We start from the raw sequence: 16,903 nt of genomic DNA, 5'->3' as shown, positions 1-16,903 counted from the left end.
GTTCCTATCTCTTGGGTGCTATTTTTGGAAATAGCAGAAAAACCAGACAAATCATTCCAGCAACTATATTCATATTTATAGTTTAATCCTATGAAAGAGGGATAAGTAAGGCAATTGTAGCAATCTGTAGGAACCAGAATATGCTTAGTAGCATGTTCATATTTTCCTTTTGGTGAAAATATTAAATTGGAAAGTTATGTGATCCTTAAAGATTTCTCTCTGAGAGGCAGAGGAACTGCAAATGGGCACAGAAGGGGTGTCTGGAAGCAGTCTGGATGCTGACAGTAGCAACCAGGAAATGAGAGAGTGAAAAACCAAATAAATACCAAATAAAGCCAAATTTTTTACTTCATGGTATTTACACTAGTTTTGTACTTATAACGTGAAACAATAAATACAGAAGTGATCCAAACAGCTAGATAAACCTAACTGCTGCAATCTGGAGAGATCTTGAGTGTGAAAATAAGTGAAACTACTCCAAATTTCCTACTTCAAATCTCATCCTTGGACTAAGCCCTCAAAGAAAACAACAAAGATAAGGCCCCTGCAGCTTCATATGTAAAAACTTCTATAGAATGAGGAAAACTCAGCTTTGTGTTCTGCGACTCAGCCCTTGAGTTTTGGGCCTCTAGCTCTGAATTTCTGGAAAAACAGGATGGCAAGTTAAGAGTGAGACCCTGCCAGTCTGTGCAGTGGGCTCCTAATCTCCTAATCACACTGGGGTTACATGAAAGGAACCCCTGAAATTCAAACAAATATAAGTGATCTATTTTACCACTTTCTCTCTCCCCTTTAATAACCATCCTGATTTCCCTAGATTTTACAGTTGGGCTTTACTGGCTCTTTTCAGTCTACCTAAATCCACCAATTGATAAATGTTTTCTTCCTGTCCATATCAGAAAAACAAATTTGTATGTTACCCACTGTGAGACCCTCCTCTCCACAGCTGGGCTCATGTCTTGGGTAAAACAGCTGCTTGCTGTACTTAGAGTGTGACCACCAGTGTCAATCTGTACAAGAGCCCATGAAAACTGGGTGGTTGTCAACTCTGTTTTTCTGGGCTGTATGGCAAGGACAGCATCCTCTGAATCTATCTGCTGGCTGCAAATAATCCCCAGTAATGCTTTGTAAAAAATAATCTAATGCATGTAATGGCATAATAGGAGGGGAGGATGTATTTATGTAAATCAACTAAAACATCCTCAAGAATTAATGCATTAAAGTAGTTAGCCAAGCCAGCAGTGAATAATAGGTGTGGAGACCTTCTCGTGTTTGTCAGCACAGACTGGGAAATGGCTGAAGCTGCTGTAGCTCTGTGCATGCCAAGTAGATACAAAACAACTGTCAGCACTAGAAAATCACTTGATAGCAGTAACTCAAGTAATATGTTGTATTTAACTCAAATGTATGAATATCATTAATACTTGTGCGGGCTGGCATGTAAGTGCATAGCAAATAAATTATTTCATTAATGAATATTAGCACTTCTGTGGGCGATTTCTGGAAACAAATTTTCTTTGTTCTCTATGAAGTTGAAGAGAATTAGCTGCATTTCTTTAAAAGTCTGTCCAAAATTGACAAAAAATGCTACTTTAAGAAAATGAAATGGTTAATTAATTTTTTAAAATTTCAATTTATAGGAGCACTCTGAAAGAGGTAGAAATCCTGCTCTGTTTCTATTACCTGTGTCATGCTGTGTGCAGTATTGGAGAAGCAAATAGTTTTTTCTAATATTAGCATGCACATGAAGGAGACCAGATGTCATGTAGTTTCCATAATTTGGCCTAATTTTAGAGAGAAGTGGCTACAGTTGATAATGCTCACAGCTAGTCAGATTTTTTTTATTATTATTATTTGTAGCTGTAGGGTCTGTAAAGATGCAGGTCTTGGAGTGGGTACAGATCCTGGCTGAGGAGCAGGAGAGCCTGAGGACTCCCACACAGAAGGAGCAGTGCCCTTGATCCCTGTTCTGTAACTTCAGAGGCTCTGTCAATTGGACATGACATGGTCCATGTCTTCTAAAGGACTAATCAGCGTTGGAAAAATTAAACTCCTGGGTGAATGTTTCATTTACAATGTTTGTTCTCAGTTAGTGGCTTTTGTCTCATTCTGCTCAATGAGATTTTCCTTAATAGAACTAAACCAGCTTTTCTATATAAACATTTGTGCATACATTAGTATTTGCTTTTCTTTTTATATTTACTCTTTTATTTCTGCTGGAATACTTTCACTGTAAATAGGTACAGTTTACCTTGGCCCTGGAATTAACAGTAACTTGGATCTCCTCGGTTTACTAATGAAACAGAGTTTTAACTGATATTATAAAAAATAAATTCAAAATTAGCTGAATGACTGTTTTGTGGCCAGATCAACCTTGTACTGGGATGGCAGACTGTTTCCTATCTCCTTATTTCTCATATTCAGAAAGGAGATATTTCTCTGTTAAGTTCACAAAAATCTCAGTAGACAATTTTTGGAAAGAAGTTCCAGTATCTGTTAAATAGCAAATTTTCAAAGTACTCACTAGAAACAAATTATGTAACAGCCCTGTGACAGATTTATTTAGGGATAAACACACATACTGGTTGGGTAAACAGCTTTTAGTTGCTTACATTCAAGTTGGTTGCTTTGCTCCTAAAAGACAAAAACTGGACCTTTTTAATGGTAGTCCTAAAGTAATTTCTAATTCAAACCACATCAGATGGAGGAAAGAAAATGAAAACCAAACTCCTTTATTTTATCCCGGTCTTTTTTTGAGCGTGGCACATATTAGACATATAATAAACCAAACTCTGGGTATTTCAGTAATTCAATCCATGTTAAATTCTACACTAATTTAAAAAAACCCTAACAAACCCCATCACCAAATTGTTGCTTACAGGGCAAAATTGCTGGCTTTCTGGGGCCAGTGTCTTGCTCAGTTCTAAGCTATCTGACATACTAAAAATAATGAAATAGAAAAATAATGACATAGAAAAATAATGTTTTAAGAAGGCAGAAAAGTTTAAGATTTCTTCCTGTGGTGTTTTCTTCCTCATTGATTTTTGAAGTTGCTATTACCATTACTAAATCCTTCATTCAAAAGAGCAGATCCCCATTGATTTCAGCCCCATTGATGCATATGTTTATGGAAATATAATCCACATTCCTGATCTTCAAAACTTTAAATCCCATTTAAGTCCCTTGAATCAGGTTAATATTTCTTTCTAATCTGAGAAATGAGTGTTTTCTAAGCAGCTCTTTGGAGTGACCAAGACATTCAAATGTTATGGGGCAGGTGGGCAGTTCCGAGTGACTGCTGCGCTTTAGGGACCCCCACACCTGAAGGGTTTGCACAGGACCAGTGGGAAATATCCCCAGCCCATGGACCTCCCTCCTTCTGCTGCTTTGCACCTTCAACTGAGTCTATAAAATATTTGCAGGAGCTAAGATCAGGCACTTGAAAGAATATTCTTGCTCATGACTCACTAATTAAATGTGACCTTATTTAAGCAATAATAGTAATGATGTTCCAGGTAAGTAGCAGTTATTAACTTCCATTAGGCTGAAAACAATTTCTTCAGTGATGTCCCTAAAAATGACTGTTCTAATTTGGCATGTATTGTTTGAGAAGTAATTACTGTGGTAACATTTTAAATGCATAAGGGTGCCTTTCATTTTAAATAGCAAATCTGCAGTAAGTAGAGGTAGAAGTTGAGAGAAATTAATGGATTTTGACTAGACTATTCAGAACAGGCTAGAAAAGGAAAAATTTGAATAGTGTTAAAAAATGAAATGTAGTTTGGGTTGCTCTTTAATGCAGACAGAACTCAAAACAATTGATAGGATTTTGTCTTAAGATTTGCTAAATTTGCTTTTTGTCCGACATCAGTCAAAAAAACTGTTGAGTCCTGAAAGTATGAAGAAAATTGAATAATATGAAAATGGGGTTTAAATTCTTTTAGTGCCTTCCTTTGCATGTCAAAATGTATGAACTTGCAGGCATACTTACTCATCAGTGGCCATATATGAAAGTAAATATTTTTAGTGTTTTATACACGCCCCCCTGCCATCCACCCTGCAAATCCTCCCCAAATGCAGATAAAACCTTCTGGCAACTGAGGAGAACTAAATCACAGAGCACACTAATTAACATGCATAAGTGTGCTTATGCCATATTTTTATATTTAAAATTTAAAGGGGTCTCACTGAAAACCTGCATCTCATGACCTGCACTTGAATCAGCTGCAGGTGCATCTAGAAATCAAGGGAAAACAGGCTGTGGATGGTAACTTGTCCCTGAGTACTTTATCATACACCTCCATCCCTGATGTGAGGCCTCCTCATGGGGGTAGTGGTTAAAAATGTTCAGCAGAAATCTGCAAAATGGAAGCGATGACAGAGGAAGACTGGCTACAACTACTTCCAGTTCAGGTGATTTGAAGATGAGTACAGATTAGACCATCCCAGAAAAGTCCTTTGCTATGGAAGATGTCCCAATTACCTTTTCTGGGAAATTTATTCTAATATGCAAAGGCATATTGTGTGAAAGGTGTAATGAAAACCAGAGTATAAATAGTGCAATTACTACCCAGTGCTGCTTGCATCACACACGAGCATATGGATATTCTCTGGGTCTTGTCCCAGAAACTGTTGAGATATTATGGTTTAGGAGAGGTGTGGGATTCTAAGCAAGTCATTGAATCATTCTCTGTCCAACAGCCTTTAAAAAAATAATTTAAATACTTACTGCAGTAACTGAATAGTATATTTGGCAGGTGCCTAAATGTTCCTGTTTAAATAATGCAGAATTAACATCACTGTCTAGAACCCTGAGTGTTTCTTAAATAGAATAAAACAGCCCAGGCTATGGATTCAAACAGAAAGTGTCAACAGTTATCAAAGAACTCTTACAGGACCAAGTGAAATTAATCTTAAAAGCATAAGCATGTGTGCTGCATCGTACCAAAGTCCATCTAGGTACTCCTTGGTGACAAAGACACGTACAGGAGTAGGATCCGTAAGCAGTGGCACTTCCCTGAGCATACTCCCAGCTGCTGTGTCTTCTGCAGTCCTGGAGCTGTCCTGCTTTCTATTGCATGGACAGACTTTCTCAAGTACTTGTCTACTGATTTTTCAAGTGAAAGCATCCTATGGCAATGATTTCACAGGTTCATTGATATTAAAGAAGTAACTTTGTTTTGAACCTTCTAGTTTTAATCCACGTTCTTTATCTTTTTTATTGGAACAATCAATCTTTTTCACCTTCTCCATGCCAGTAATGATATTTCTAGGTATCTGTCACATCTCTTCTCAGACACTCTTTATCCAGTCTGAAAAATCTCAGTCTGCTAGCTCAGTTTGCACAACCTTTAATCATTTACTGTTATCTTCTTCCAATTCTTTATAATTGTTTTCAAGGCCAGAAAGTAGAATTTTTCCACAGTAGGCAAGGGCAAGATTCACAATAGGTTGCACATTAAAAAAAAAGTCCTCTATTTTGTTTTCTCTCCTTTACATGATAATTTCTAATCTTCTATTTGCTTTTTGACTACAAAAGTGTTGAGCTGATGTTTTTAAAGAGCTAACTCTTACAATTCCAAGACCATCTTCAAACGTAGCTGTAACTAACTTGAAGCATGTCAACAAATATGTGAAGTCAGAATTGCCTTCTCCCGCATGCATTTTAGCTCACTATTTTATTGCCCAGCATCACATAGTGCAAGGAGGTTTTTCTGCAACTCTTTGAACCTTCAGTAATTCTTTGGAAGAGCAGAGACCAAGGAAGTATGTTCCTTTTATGATCAGCAGGCCATGATTAAGCTTGATCATATCACACAAAGCTCAGGGAATTCTGAATCACAGCTGCAGCCTGTGAAATGAGCCCATGTCTTCTCACGTTGATAAAAATCAATAAATTTTGCCCACTAACACTGGACATAAGTTGGGTCTTTAGATAAGCTCTGCTGTTAAACTCTTTGAAGAAAACCAGAGTAAATCTCCTTTTTCTCTAGAAACCATTGCTTACTCTTTTGCTTTGTTTTCCCATTTTTCAGTCTCCCGTTCCTGACGAACACAAGTGAGGAATCAGTCATGTTCAAACACCTGCAGCACATCCTGCTTAGAAGTAAGCAGCCCTGAGGGCAGACTGAGTGCAAGGCCAGCAGCAAAGGCAGCTGGTGACAGCAGTGTCCTGGTGGCCAGGGCAGGGCTCTGACTCCTGGCCATGATTTTGTGCTGCTTCCACCACAGGAGCCCAGAGCCTGGCTTATCCCACCTGGATGGCGCGGCTGGAGCAGGGGCTCAGCACAGCCCGGCTCCCTTCACTCCTCTCCAACAAAGCAAGGGAAAAGGTACCTGATTCTTGCCTCAGAAGGATCCCCTGTGGGATCCTGTAGGGATTAACATGTTTCCTCCTTTTCCTCTGTAGCTGTCAAATGGCACTGGGGCAGCAACAGGCACATTACCTTCTGCTTTATCTATCATTTAGGGTTAAACACTGACACCTCAAAGATGAAATAAAGCTGACTGAGCAAGACTGAGGCTGCTGCTGTCACCAAGTAACCATGGGCAAAACCTTCTATTTGGCTTTAATTTTCATACCTCTGTGGAGTTTGCCATAGTGGTAAAAAACCAAAACCAACCCCCCCGTGGAACTATGAAACTCCCTTGCTCAGTCCAAAACTGCTCAAGACCATTGCTTTAAGCTATGCACAGACAAAACTTATTATAAATTAGATAAAAGATTCTGTAACTTGCCCTTTGAAATTCATGCTCCAGGCAATTTTGTCTGTGGTGAAGGAGACAGAACTAAAGCACAAAAAAAAAAAAAAAAAAAATCTGTGAAGCATCACTACAGTTTTTGAACTTATTACAGCATGGAAATACAAAGATAATAGATGCAGAGCTGAAGGTTGATCAGTGTAGTCTGGGAATTATCTGAAAGTCTTACTGAGCTTCCTGTTAGTTTAGTGATACTTCAGTTGGGATATCCATATTCCCCAATGGAAAGTCTAGGAATGATGTTTTATCTTTTCTGGCTTCTTTAAACAAAGACACATGAAGCTATAGAGGGAGGTACTAATGTACAAAATCATATAATCTGTATGAATTAATTTTGATCACTGGAACATAAATATTTCATAGAATTAATGTGCTCTAAATGCTGTTATGAGTAACAGTGTCTTACACATGAACTAGAGAATACATGATAGAAAAATTCTTAGTAAGAGAAGTATAGAAAACATGCCTTGAACTCTTCTAGTTCTCATCATGGTGATACAGTGGGATACAGCTGTCAGCATAATTTAATGTAATACACTTGAAGATTCTAATTAATCATTCCACATGTGTTCTTGGTTTGCTTCAAAGAGATGACAGTAGAAGTCAGTGATACAAAATGTATAATCATGATATTACTACCATTCCTTTAACAGAGAAATTAAACATCTTGTTTATTTAAGTAATGATTTAAGTAGTTTAGTTAAAAGTGTAGCTTAGAAATAGCTACACTTTTGAAGGAGGAGTTATGCAAATTTTATCTTTACTGTTGATTGTAGAAAAGTAAATACTACAAGTGAGCTTAAAATAAATAAAATATGCAATCAACTCAACCCCGAGATGAGGCCCAGAGCAAGCCTGTGTTGGTGTGATGGACACAGAGCTGTAGCACACTTCTCTGTAGAGCCCAGTGTTAGGACAAAAGGCAACGGCCACAAACTGGAACAGAGGAAATTGTATTTATATGTAAGAGAAATTTTACGTCAAAAAAGCACCAGGGTTCCCTGCTCACCTTATTTGGGTACAATAGGAATGGGCTGCAATTGGGGAGGTCACTGGCCCTTGGCACCTGGCTCCCCTTCCCTGGCAGAGCAACTCATTCTTCCTGCCCCTGGATAACTTCAGTCCAACTCAGTAGGAAATGAAAGAAAATAATGTTCAGAAAGTTTTGATTCCCTGACCTGTTGTTTTTGGTGGGTTTTTTCCTAATATTCTGCCTAGAAGTAGTTTTGTTTTGACTGAAGAGTTGGGTGTGGAAAATGACATCAAGCATTTTAGTAACAACTGGGAGTTGGGGTTAGCGGGAGTAATTTGTAGGTCAGTTGTGTCTGCGAGGTGAATGGAGGAAGGTGGTGAACAAGGGTCATTCTGCTTTTCTTAGTGACTTACAGTGATGTACCTTCACCTTTAGGGATTTTTTATTTTTATTTGCATCCTTGTGAGAGAGATTTTTTTACTGGACCCTAAAGTTCTAGATGATTGTAATAACAAGTCTAACACCCTTTTCACAGAACAGTCAGATACATAACAAAGTGAGCAAAGTGCATAGAGATGTGTCTGAGGAGAGAAAGGTGGAGAAAAAAAAGAGCCATAAAAGCAGTTGATGGCAGAGGCAAAATATATATATATTAAAAATAAATCAAGAGCCCATGGCAATGACCTGAAAAGATAAATAAGCAGAGGATTTTTTCCTTACTGCTTTAAGGGTGTATGTTGAGTCTTAACTTCTACTTTCACTTATATCTGCAGCTAGCTGAGAATCTATATGTGAACAGGTAAAGGTGGCTTCAAGAGAAACCAGGTGTCATTGTAATTTAGAGCAGCACTACCTCTTCAGTTCCTTTTGGATCCTTGCAGTTGCGCTCCTGCAATGCCATTTCACCAACAGAGCATTACCAAAGCCCGAGTTTTGATTATCTCCCAGTCCTTACTGATCTGCTCTGCTAGGTTCAGGAGAGACACTGTGAGAACTAATTGTCTCAAGCACTTTATGCCTCATGAGATTACCCTGTGCTAAATTAATCTTTCAACCACTTACTAGGGCAGATAAAAGTTAGGAAATTTGATCCTTATCTGTAGTATTATACTCCTTTCCCTTCTCTATATCAAATAATCATGTTGTCTCCAAGAGAATGGATATGGATATATAAACATGTATAAATATATATGTGTATATATATATTCTGAGGTGTGTCATCAGAATAGGGGGATAGTCAAAGAGTACTGCAGATATGAAATTCAGGATTTGGACATGGGTGCTAGACAAGCAACCTCAATTTTGTTCTTCTTTGTTTATTGAAGCTGAATTTCTTGTGTAGAGAGACAGTGGTGTAGTGTGATAGCTATAGGTATTTATACAGGGAATTAAATGTCTTGGTTTGAACCCCTTTGCAATTAGTTACAAAGTCTGAATTCTCAGTCACTCATGGTCAAGGCAGGGGGAGTGTTTAAATAGAAACAGTAAGGGTATATTCTTCTCTTTGGTCTGCTGGTCTGCACACTTATGTACCTCACAGAGAAGCACAGTACTTCAGGGTTTTGGAACTCAAAGAGCAAGAAAACAATTCCAAGATGTGGTCTGGCATGGTGCAAACTAACTTTAAAAAACAGTTTTCAGAATATGCTGAAAGTTTGTTATTGCCTGTTATTTCTGCTGGGCAAAGGACATGAATCTATATATAAAGTTTGAAAACACTTCTGGGACGTTTACTGAATCCCCTTGATAACCAGATAAGAACAACCAGATTTTATTTTATCTGCAAAATCAGCTATTATTGAAGAGAATGTTCCCAGAATGAAAGGAGCACATTTAAATATAGTGTCTGCCCACAAGCTGTGGCTTGGACATGGGATGAACTGAAGAAAACTGTTAAGGGAAGTTGATTGGACATTAGGAAAAGGTTCTTCACTGACAGGGTAGTCAGTCACTGGAACATGCTCTCCAGGGAAGTGGTCAGAACACCAAGTCTGTCAGAGTTCAAGGAGAGTTTGGACAATGCCCTTCATCATATGGTTTAGTTTTGGGTAATCCTGTGAGGAGCAGTGACTTGGCCTTGATCATCTATATAAGTATCTTCCAACTCAAGAAATTCTATGATTATAGGACTGTCTCCTGCTTTTACTCTCAAATCCATGTTCCCTGCTGCAACACAAGTCAGATGGTGGTTTTTCTCCATCAAGAGATCATTCCACTTACATGTGCACATCAGTGGAACAGTGTGCCAAGAGAAAGAATGGGGCAGAGCAAATAGAAGTTATTCTTTAATATTAATAATCTTATCTACTATGTGCAAATTAATTAATTTTTAAAAAATTACATATATTCTGTGCACAAACATGCACTCCCATGCTTGTGAAGGGACAGGGAAAGGAGGTTTAGGAGTTATCCTCCTGCCACAGGACTTTTTAACCATAGATGTATGGGGATTGTGCCCTCTTCTCACAAAACAGACCTTGTCATTAATGATAGCTACAATAGCTGACCTTAATATGCCTTGGGGCTGCAATTCTATCCCACAGCTCCATGGTGTGGGCTGGGGGCGCAATTTCTTGTCCTACATGTTGGAGGATGGAAATACACTTGGTTTTTACCAACCTTTATCTCCAGGTATGTATAACAGATTTATTTTCAATACAAATATCTGCGTTTGTCATGATGAGCTACAATGTGGAGGAAAGAACGAGGTGATGATCTGTTATTGTTAGAGCATGGATTAGTATTTTTTTACCTCACTCCTAACCAGCTAGACTCTGCTCTTGCATTAGAAATTGTCATCTTGTGTTTGGCAAACACCTTTATTTAAACAATTCTGTGCTTTATGGTGTTTTCTACAGGACAATGTGCAAGGGTGGTTTGTGCTGCTGCCTGTTGTCCTTTCTGGGTTCCCCAGGTGTGTCAACTGTTTCAGGGGAATTTTTCACCTTTTGACCAAATAACCGCTCCTGTCAAATAACTGTACGGCCACGATCTGTTCAGCAGCAAACTTCGTAGTGCAGATGCATTAAAAAAGCCTCCAACTTATTTATCCCGTGTTTGGACCTAAACAAATCCAAACGAGAGCATTATTTTGTATTTAATTTTAACCTGAAGAGCAGATGAGAGCACTGCTGTGGCGCTTTCACCTCTGACCAGCTGCAATCACTCTGCTCGGGCAGCGCCGGGCCAGCTCAGGGCGATTAGAGCCCCGCTGCCCTCCCAGGCTGTCCAGGGTCACCCGTCCTTACCGGCCCCAGGGACCACCACCGAGAGCATCCCCGGAGCCGCGGGCCGGGCGGGCGCTGTCCCGCAGAGGGCAGCATTGAGCAGCGGATGCGGCCGCAGCGCTCCCGCACTTGTTCCCGGGGCCCAGGGCAGCGCTGCGGGCGCGGCACGGCCAGCCCCGGCACGGCCGGCCCCGGCACGGCCGCTCCCGCCGCACGCTCGGTGTAACTCAGCACAGAGCGGCGCGGGAGACGAGGGGCCCGCCGCACAGCCGGTGGCGGCAGCGCTGCTGCGGCCCGGCCTCGCCCGCCATGGAGGCAGCGCCGAGCCGAGCCGAGCCTCCCGCCAGGCCCCTGTTGGGGACCGGCCGCGCTGGCAGCGCCGGGGCCGCGTCCGAGCCCGAGGAGCGGAACGAGCCCCGGGCAGCGCGGGCGCGGCCCCACGCACGGCGCTCCCCTCCCCACGAGGCCGGCGGCAAGGGCTGCGGGGAGGCGGGAGCAACTCCCCGCCCGGCCGGGCCCAGGAGCCGCCACACTGCAGAGGCCGCCGGCGGCGGGTATAAATAACACGGCGCTGAATGGCGTCTACGCCTCTTTACTACGCGCCGCGCCCCAGCCCGGCCGGGCGCGCCGCCGCCGTGACGGACGGGCGGCGGCACCAATGGGGGCGCGGCGGCGGCGGCCCCGCGGCCGCGCTGAATGAGGGCAGGGCGGAGGGCGGAGCGGCGGCGCTGGCCGGGAGCCCGGCGGCGGCTCCGGGGATGGTCCACGCACTGGCGCCGTCACGTGTTGTTCTCCTTGGAGCGAGCCTGAGCCGCGGCGGCGGGCGGAGGGGGCTGGACTGGCGAGCGCGGCCCCCGCCGCCTGTTTTGGTGCGGGGCGCCGGGAAACTCTGAGGAGAAGCCGGCGGAGAAGGAGCCGCCGCGGCGGTGCCCGCTCCCCCGGCGGGCTGGGGCACGGGAGGGGGCCGCGCCGCCGGCCGCTGAGGCGCTGCCGCCTGGAATGAAGAGGAGGAGGAAGAGAGGATGTTCCTTCGGCACTCGGGCTTGCCTCCCCTCCCGCCGCTGCCGGGCTGCGCCGCGTGTGGAAATGGCACTTTCTCTGCCTAACGAGATGGGACTGAATGGGGTCGCCAGCCTCCTCCGCACACACGAGCTGGAGCAGCAGCCTCGGCGCTGATATTTGGGGAAGGGGGGTTGTATTGTGGGCGGCTTTTTTTTTTTTTTTTTTTTTAATTTTCGCTTTTTTGGGGGGAGGGCGAGAGAGGGGGAAAGCAGCGTGTATTTTTGGGTGCAAACCCCGGACTTTGCAAAACAATCTCCGCCCCCGAGAGGATATTTAATCTGCAACAGAGATCGCTGCTCGCGGAGGCAAACTTGAGCCGGGGAAGGGGTGCAGGGAGCGGAGGAAAGGGACCCCCGCCCCGCTCCCGGCCCCGCCGGAGCCCGACCCCTGCAAGGGAAGATGCGTTTTTCATTCCCGGCGGCTCATTTTGGGACGAGACTTTCGTCTGGATTGATCGAGACTGGACTTTTAAAGGACGAGCTTACCCGTCTAAGCGCGATTTGGGCATAAACAGCAACACAAACTCTGATTTGGTGCTGGAAGCTGCCTCTGCCACTGAACAGCTGCTCTCACCCTGCTTCAGTCCCTCCCCCGTCCCGTTCTCAAAAGAGGATCCTTCGCTTTTTTGCCATTTTTTTCTTTCCTTTTTTTTTTTTTTTTTTTTTTTTTTTTAATTGTTGTTGCATGAATTTTATTTTAGGTGGTTGCCTTTCCTGGCTGATTTGGCTGTTTTGGGGTCTTGCAGACTGTGAGCTGCAGTAGCAGCTCCACCACCTCTCATCATGGCCAGCCCCACGGATAATAACGAGGGCTTCTTCTCAGATGTCAGAAAGGTGGGTTACTTGCGCAAACCCAAGAGCATGCATAAACGATTTTTCGTGCTGAGGGCAGCCAGTGAGTCTGGACCCGCCCGACTGGAGTATTACGAGAATGAGAAGAAATGGAGACACAAGTCAGGGGCCCCCAAGCGCTCCATCCCACTGGAAAGCTGCTTCAACATCAACAAACGGGCTGACTCCAAGAACAAGCACCTGGTGGCCCTCTACACCAAGGACGAGCACTTTGCCATTGCAGCTGACAGCGAACCTGAGCAGGAGAGCTGGTACCAAGCGCTGCTGCAGTTGCACAACAGGGCCAAGGGCCATCACCACCTCCACCACCATCACCACCACCACCACAGCGATGTCACTTTTGGAGGCAGCAGCACAGGACTGGGGGAAGCAGGTGAGGACAGCTATGGTGAGGTAGCCCCTGGTCCAGCTTTTAAGGAAGTTTGGCAAGTTATTCTGAAGCCTAAGGGCCTAGGTCAGACAAAGAACCTGATTGGCATCTACCGCCTGTGCCTGACTAACAAGACCATCAGCTTTGTAAAGCTGAATTCAGATGCGGCTGCTGTGGTGCTGCAGCTGCTCAACATCCGCCGCTGTGGTCACTCTGAGAACTTCTTCTTCATTGAGGTGGGACGCTCAGCTGTCACTGGACCTGGTGAGTTCTGGATGCAAGTGGATGACTCAGTGGTGGCACAGAACATGCATGAAACTATCCTGGAGGCCATGCGAGCCATGAGTGAGGAATTCCGGCCCCGCAGCAAGAGCCAGTCCTCCTCAAACTGTTCCAACCCGATCTCTGTGCCCCTTCGCAGGCACCACGTCAACAACCCTCCCCCGAGCCAAGTGGGGCTCAGTCGGCGCTCCAGGACTGAGAGTGTCACGGCCACTTCTCCTGCCGGTGGTGGTAAACCCAGCTCTTTCCGTGTTCGAGCATCGAGTGATGGGGAAGGCACAATGTCAAGACCTGCCTCTGTGGATGGTAGCCCAGTCAGTCCCAGTGCTAACCGGACTCATTCACACAGACACCGTGGCAACTCCAGGCTCCATCCTCCACTCAACCACAGCCGGTCCATCCCGATGCCTTCCTCGCGCTGCTCTCCTTCAGCCACCAGTCCAGTCAGCCTGTCATCCAGCAGCACTAGTGGCCACGGCTCCACCTCAGACTGCCTGTTTCCACGAAGGTCTAGTGCTTCAGTTTCTGGCTCCCCTAGTGATGGTGGATTTATTTCTTCTGATGAGTATGGTTCGAGCCCGTGTGACTTTCGCAGCTCTTTTCGCAGTGTAACCCCTGATTCATTGGGACACACGCCCCCTGCCCGGGGTGATGAAGACCTCAACTACATCTGCATGGGGGGGAAGGCCACCTCTTCGTGCTGCAGCCTGGCAGCGCCCAATGGCCATTTCATCCCACGCACCTGCCACCCTCAGCAGCAGCCCCGCTATCCGAGTACACCCTGCTGTCCTCGAGGTGGTAGTGAGGAGGTTGCCGACTTGGAGAAGTCGTTCAGAAAGCGGACACACTCTGCAGGGACTTCGCCCACCATCTCCCACCAGAAGACACCCTCGCAGTCTTCGGTGGCCTCCATTGAGGAGTACACAGAGATGCTGCCTTCTTACCCCTGTGGCAGCAGCAGGCTGCCCTCCTACCGCCACTCAGCCTTTGTGCCCACTCACTCCTACCCAGAGGAGTGCCTGGAGATGCACCACATGGACAGCGGCCGTCATCGGACCAATTCTGCCCCGCACACGGATGATGGCTACATGCCCATGTCACCTGGTGTAGCCCCTGTGCCCAGTGGTGGGGGGCCCCCCAAGGGTGGTGACTATATGCCCATGAGTCCTAAGAGCGTGTCGGCCCCACAGCAGATCATCAACCCTGGCAGGGGTGGCCGTCACCCTCCAGCCACGGTGGACTCTAATGGCTACATGATGATGTCCCCCAGTGGCAGCTACTCCCCCGACAGCAGCTCTGCGGGCTACGGCAAGATCTGGACAAACGGTGCCGGCCACCACCCAAAACTCTCAGTGGAGAGCAACGAAGGGAAGCTCCCCTGCGGCGGCAGCGATTATATCAACATGTCCCCAGCCAGCGGCTCCACCACCAGCACGCCGCCCGACTGCTACTTCGGGGCTGCGGGGCAGCCGGGGGTCGAGGAGGCGGCCACCGTAGCGCACCACAAACCCATCTATTCCTACTTCTCGCTGCCACGCTCCTTCAAGCACGTGCACCGGCGGGGCGGCGGCAGGCCGGCGGGCACAGCCGAGGAGGGCAGCCCTCAGCCCCGCATCGCGCTCGGCTCCAGCCGCCTCCTTTACGCGGCCGAGGACTCGTCCTCCTCCACCAGCAGCGACAGCCTGGGCGGCGGCGGCGGCCCCGAGGGCGGCCCCCCGCCTCAAGCGCAGCCCCCACGCAAGGTGGACACGGCCGTGCAGACCAAGGGCCGCCTGGCGCGCCCCACGCGGCTGTCGCTGGGCGGCCCCAAGGCCAGCACCCTGCCGCGGGCGCGGGAGCAGCCCCCGGTGCTGCTGCCCCCGGAGCCCAAGAGCCCCGGCGAGTACGTGAACATCGAGTTCGTCGCCGGCGAGAAGCCGCCCTTCCCCTCGGCTGCCCTGAGCATGGCCCTGCCGCCGCCGGGCAGCGAGGCCGCCGAGGAGTACATGAACATGGAGCCGGGGCCGCCGCGGGCCCCCTGCCCGCCCGGCTTCGCCCCGGCGCGGGCCGCCCGGTTCGGCCGGGACTACGTGGCGCTGCAGCGGGGGGGCGCCGCGGCCGGCGGGGGCTCCTGCTCGGACTACGGGGACAGCCCGTCCCCCGGCTCGCCCGCCCGCCTGCTCAGCTACGCCGAGGTGCGGGGGGCCCGCGCCGGCCCCGAAAAGCCCCCGCCGGCCGCCGCCACCGCCGCGTCCCCGGAGCTGCCGCGGCCGCCGGCCGAGCTGTCGGCGGCGCCGCCGCGCTCCTCCTCCCTGCTGGGGGGCCTGGGCGCGGGCAGCGCCTTCACCCGCGTCAGCCTCAGCCCCGGCCGCAACCAGAGCGCCAAGGTGATCCGCGCCGACCCGCAGGGCGGCCGGCGGCGGCACAGCTCCGAGACCTTCTCCTCCACGCCGAGCGCGGCCCGCGGAGCGGCGGGCGGGCTCGGGGCACCCTTCCCGTGCGGCGGCGCGGGGGGCACCGAGGAGGTGAAGCGGCACAGCTCGGCCTCCTTCGAGAACGTGTGGCTGCGGCCCGGCGCGGGGGAGGCGGCCGCCCGCCGGGACCCGGGGGCCGCGCCCGCGCTGGAGAACGGGCTCAACTACATCGACCTGGACTTGGTGAGGGACTGCGGCCACCGCCGCCACCACCACCCGCACGCCCCCGCCGAGGCGAAGCAGCCGCTGCCGCCGAAGCCCCCGGGCCAGCAGCGCGGGAGTGGCCACTGTGGCGAGGATCTGAGCGCTTACGCCAGCATCAGCTTCCAGAAGCGGGAGGAGATGTAGGAGAGCCGGGCGCCCGCCGGGGAAGGTGAGCCGGGGCGGGACGGGGCGCGGCTCCGCTCGGGGAGCGCAAGGAGCGCGGGGCGGGGGTCCAGGCTGCCGGTGGCGGTGCCTTCCCGCGGGCTGGGGGCTGGCGGCATCGTTCCCCGGGACAGACGCGGATTGGGTTGGTTTCGTTGAGCCTTTTGGCGGCAGAAGCGTCCAGGAGCGCAACATCCCTGCGGGTGTCCCCCCGTGGCACATGCACGGGCTGGGAGGTGCTTCCAAAGCAGCTTTGGATGCTCCTGTTCAGCCGGGGATACAATACTGTGCTTACCGTGTTGCTAAGGTTTTTAACTTTTCAGAATTAGCAGCGCTTCAAAAGTGTGTGGGAGAGGGGTGTGAAAGCGAGTCGCTTCTAGTATTGGGCTGGAAACAGGAAACTCCCGGTGTAATCCTGGTTTGGTCAGTAATCATCGCTGTGAGGCTTGCCGTGGGGATTGTGGCCTCACGGGGCTGTGACCAGTGTTAATTCAGTTTTGTTGGAAGGAGCTTTGAGTTTGAAACCAGACTTCAAAGCCTTTAGGGGATTGTACCTA

At 48.1% G+C, this 16,903-nt stretch overlaps 1 protein-coding gene across 1 annotated transcript in view; it reads left to right on the top strand.

Moving 5' to 3' along the window:
• The first annotated feature begins 11,762 nt into the window (after positions 1-11,762).
• IRS1 (insulin receptor substrate 1) overlaps positions 11,763-16,903 on the top strand; it is a 49,623-nt gene continuing 44,482 nt past the window's right edge. Inside the window, exon 1 of the mRNA XM_066326279.1 lies at positions 11,763-16,353. Within this exon, the coding sequence (XP_066182376.1) occupies positions 12,807-16,328 (3,522 nt within the window). The 5' untranslated portion in view covers positions 11,763-12,806 and the 3' untranslated portion in view covers positions 16,329-16,353. The remainder of the gene's footprint in view (positions 16,354-16,903) is intronic.

The sequence above is a fragment of the Sylvia atricapilla genome, chromosome 10, assembly GCF_009819655.1.
Source record: "Sylvia atricapilla isolate bSylAtr1 chromosome 10, bSylAtr1.pri, whole genome shotgun sequence".
Classification (NCBI taxonomy): domain Eukaryota; kingdom Metazoa; phylum Chordata; class Aves; order Passeriformes; family Sylviidae; genus Sylvia; species Sylvia atricapilla.
The sequence above is the reverse complement of the archived record's forward strand: the minus strand, read 5'-3'. Positions and strand labels throughout refer to the sequence as shown.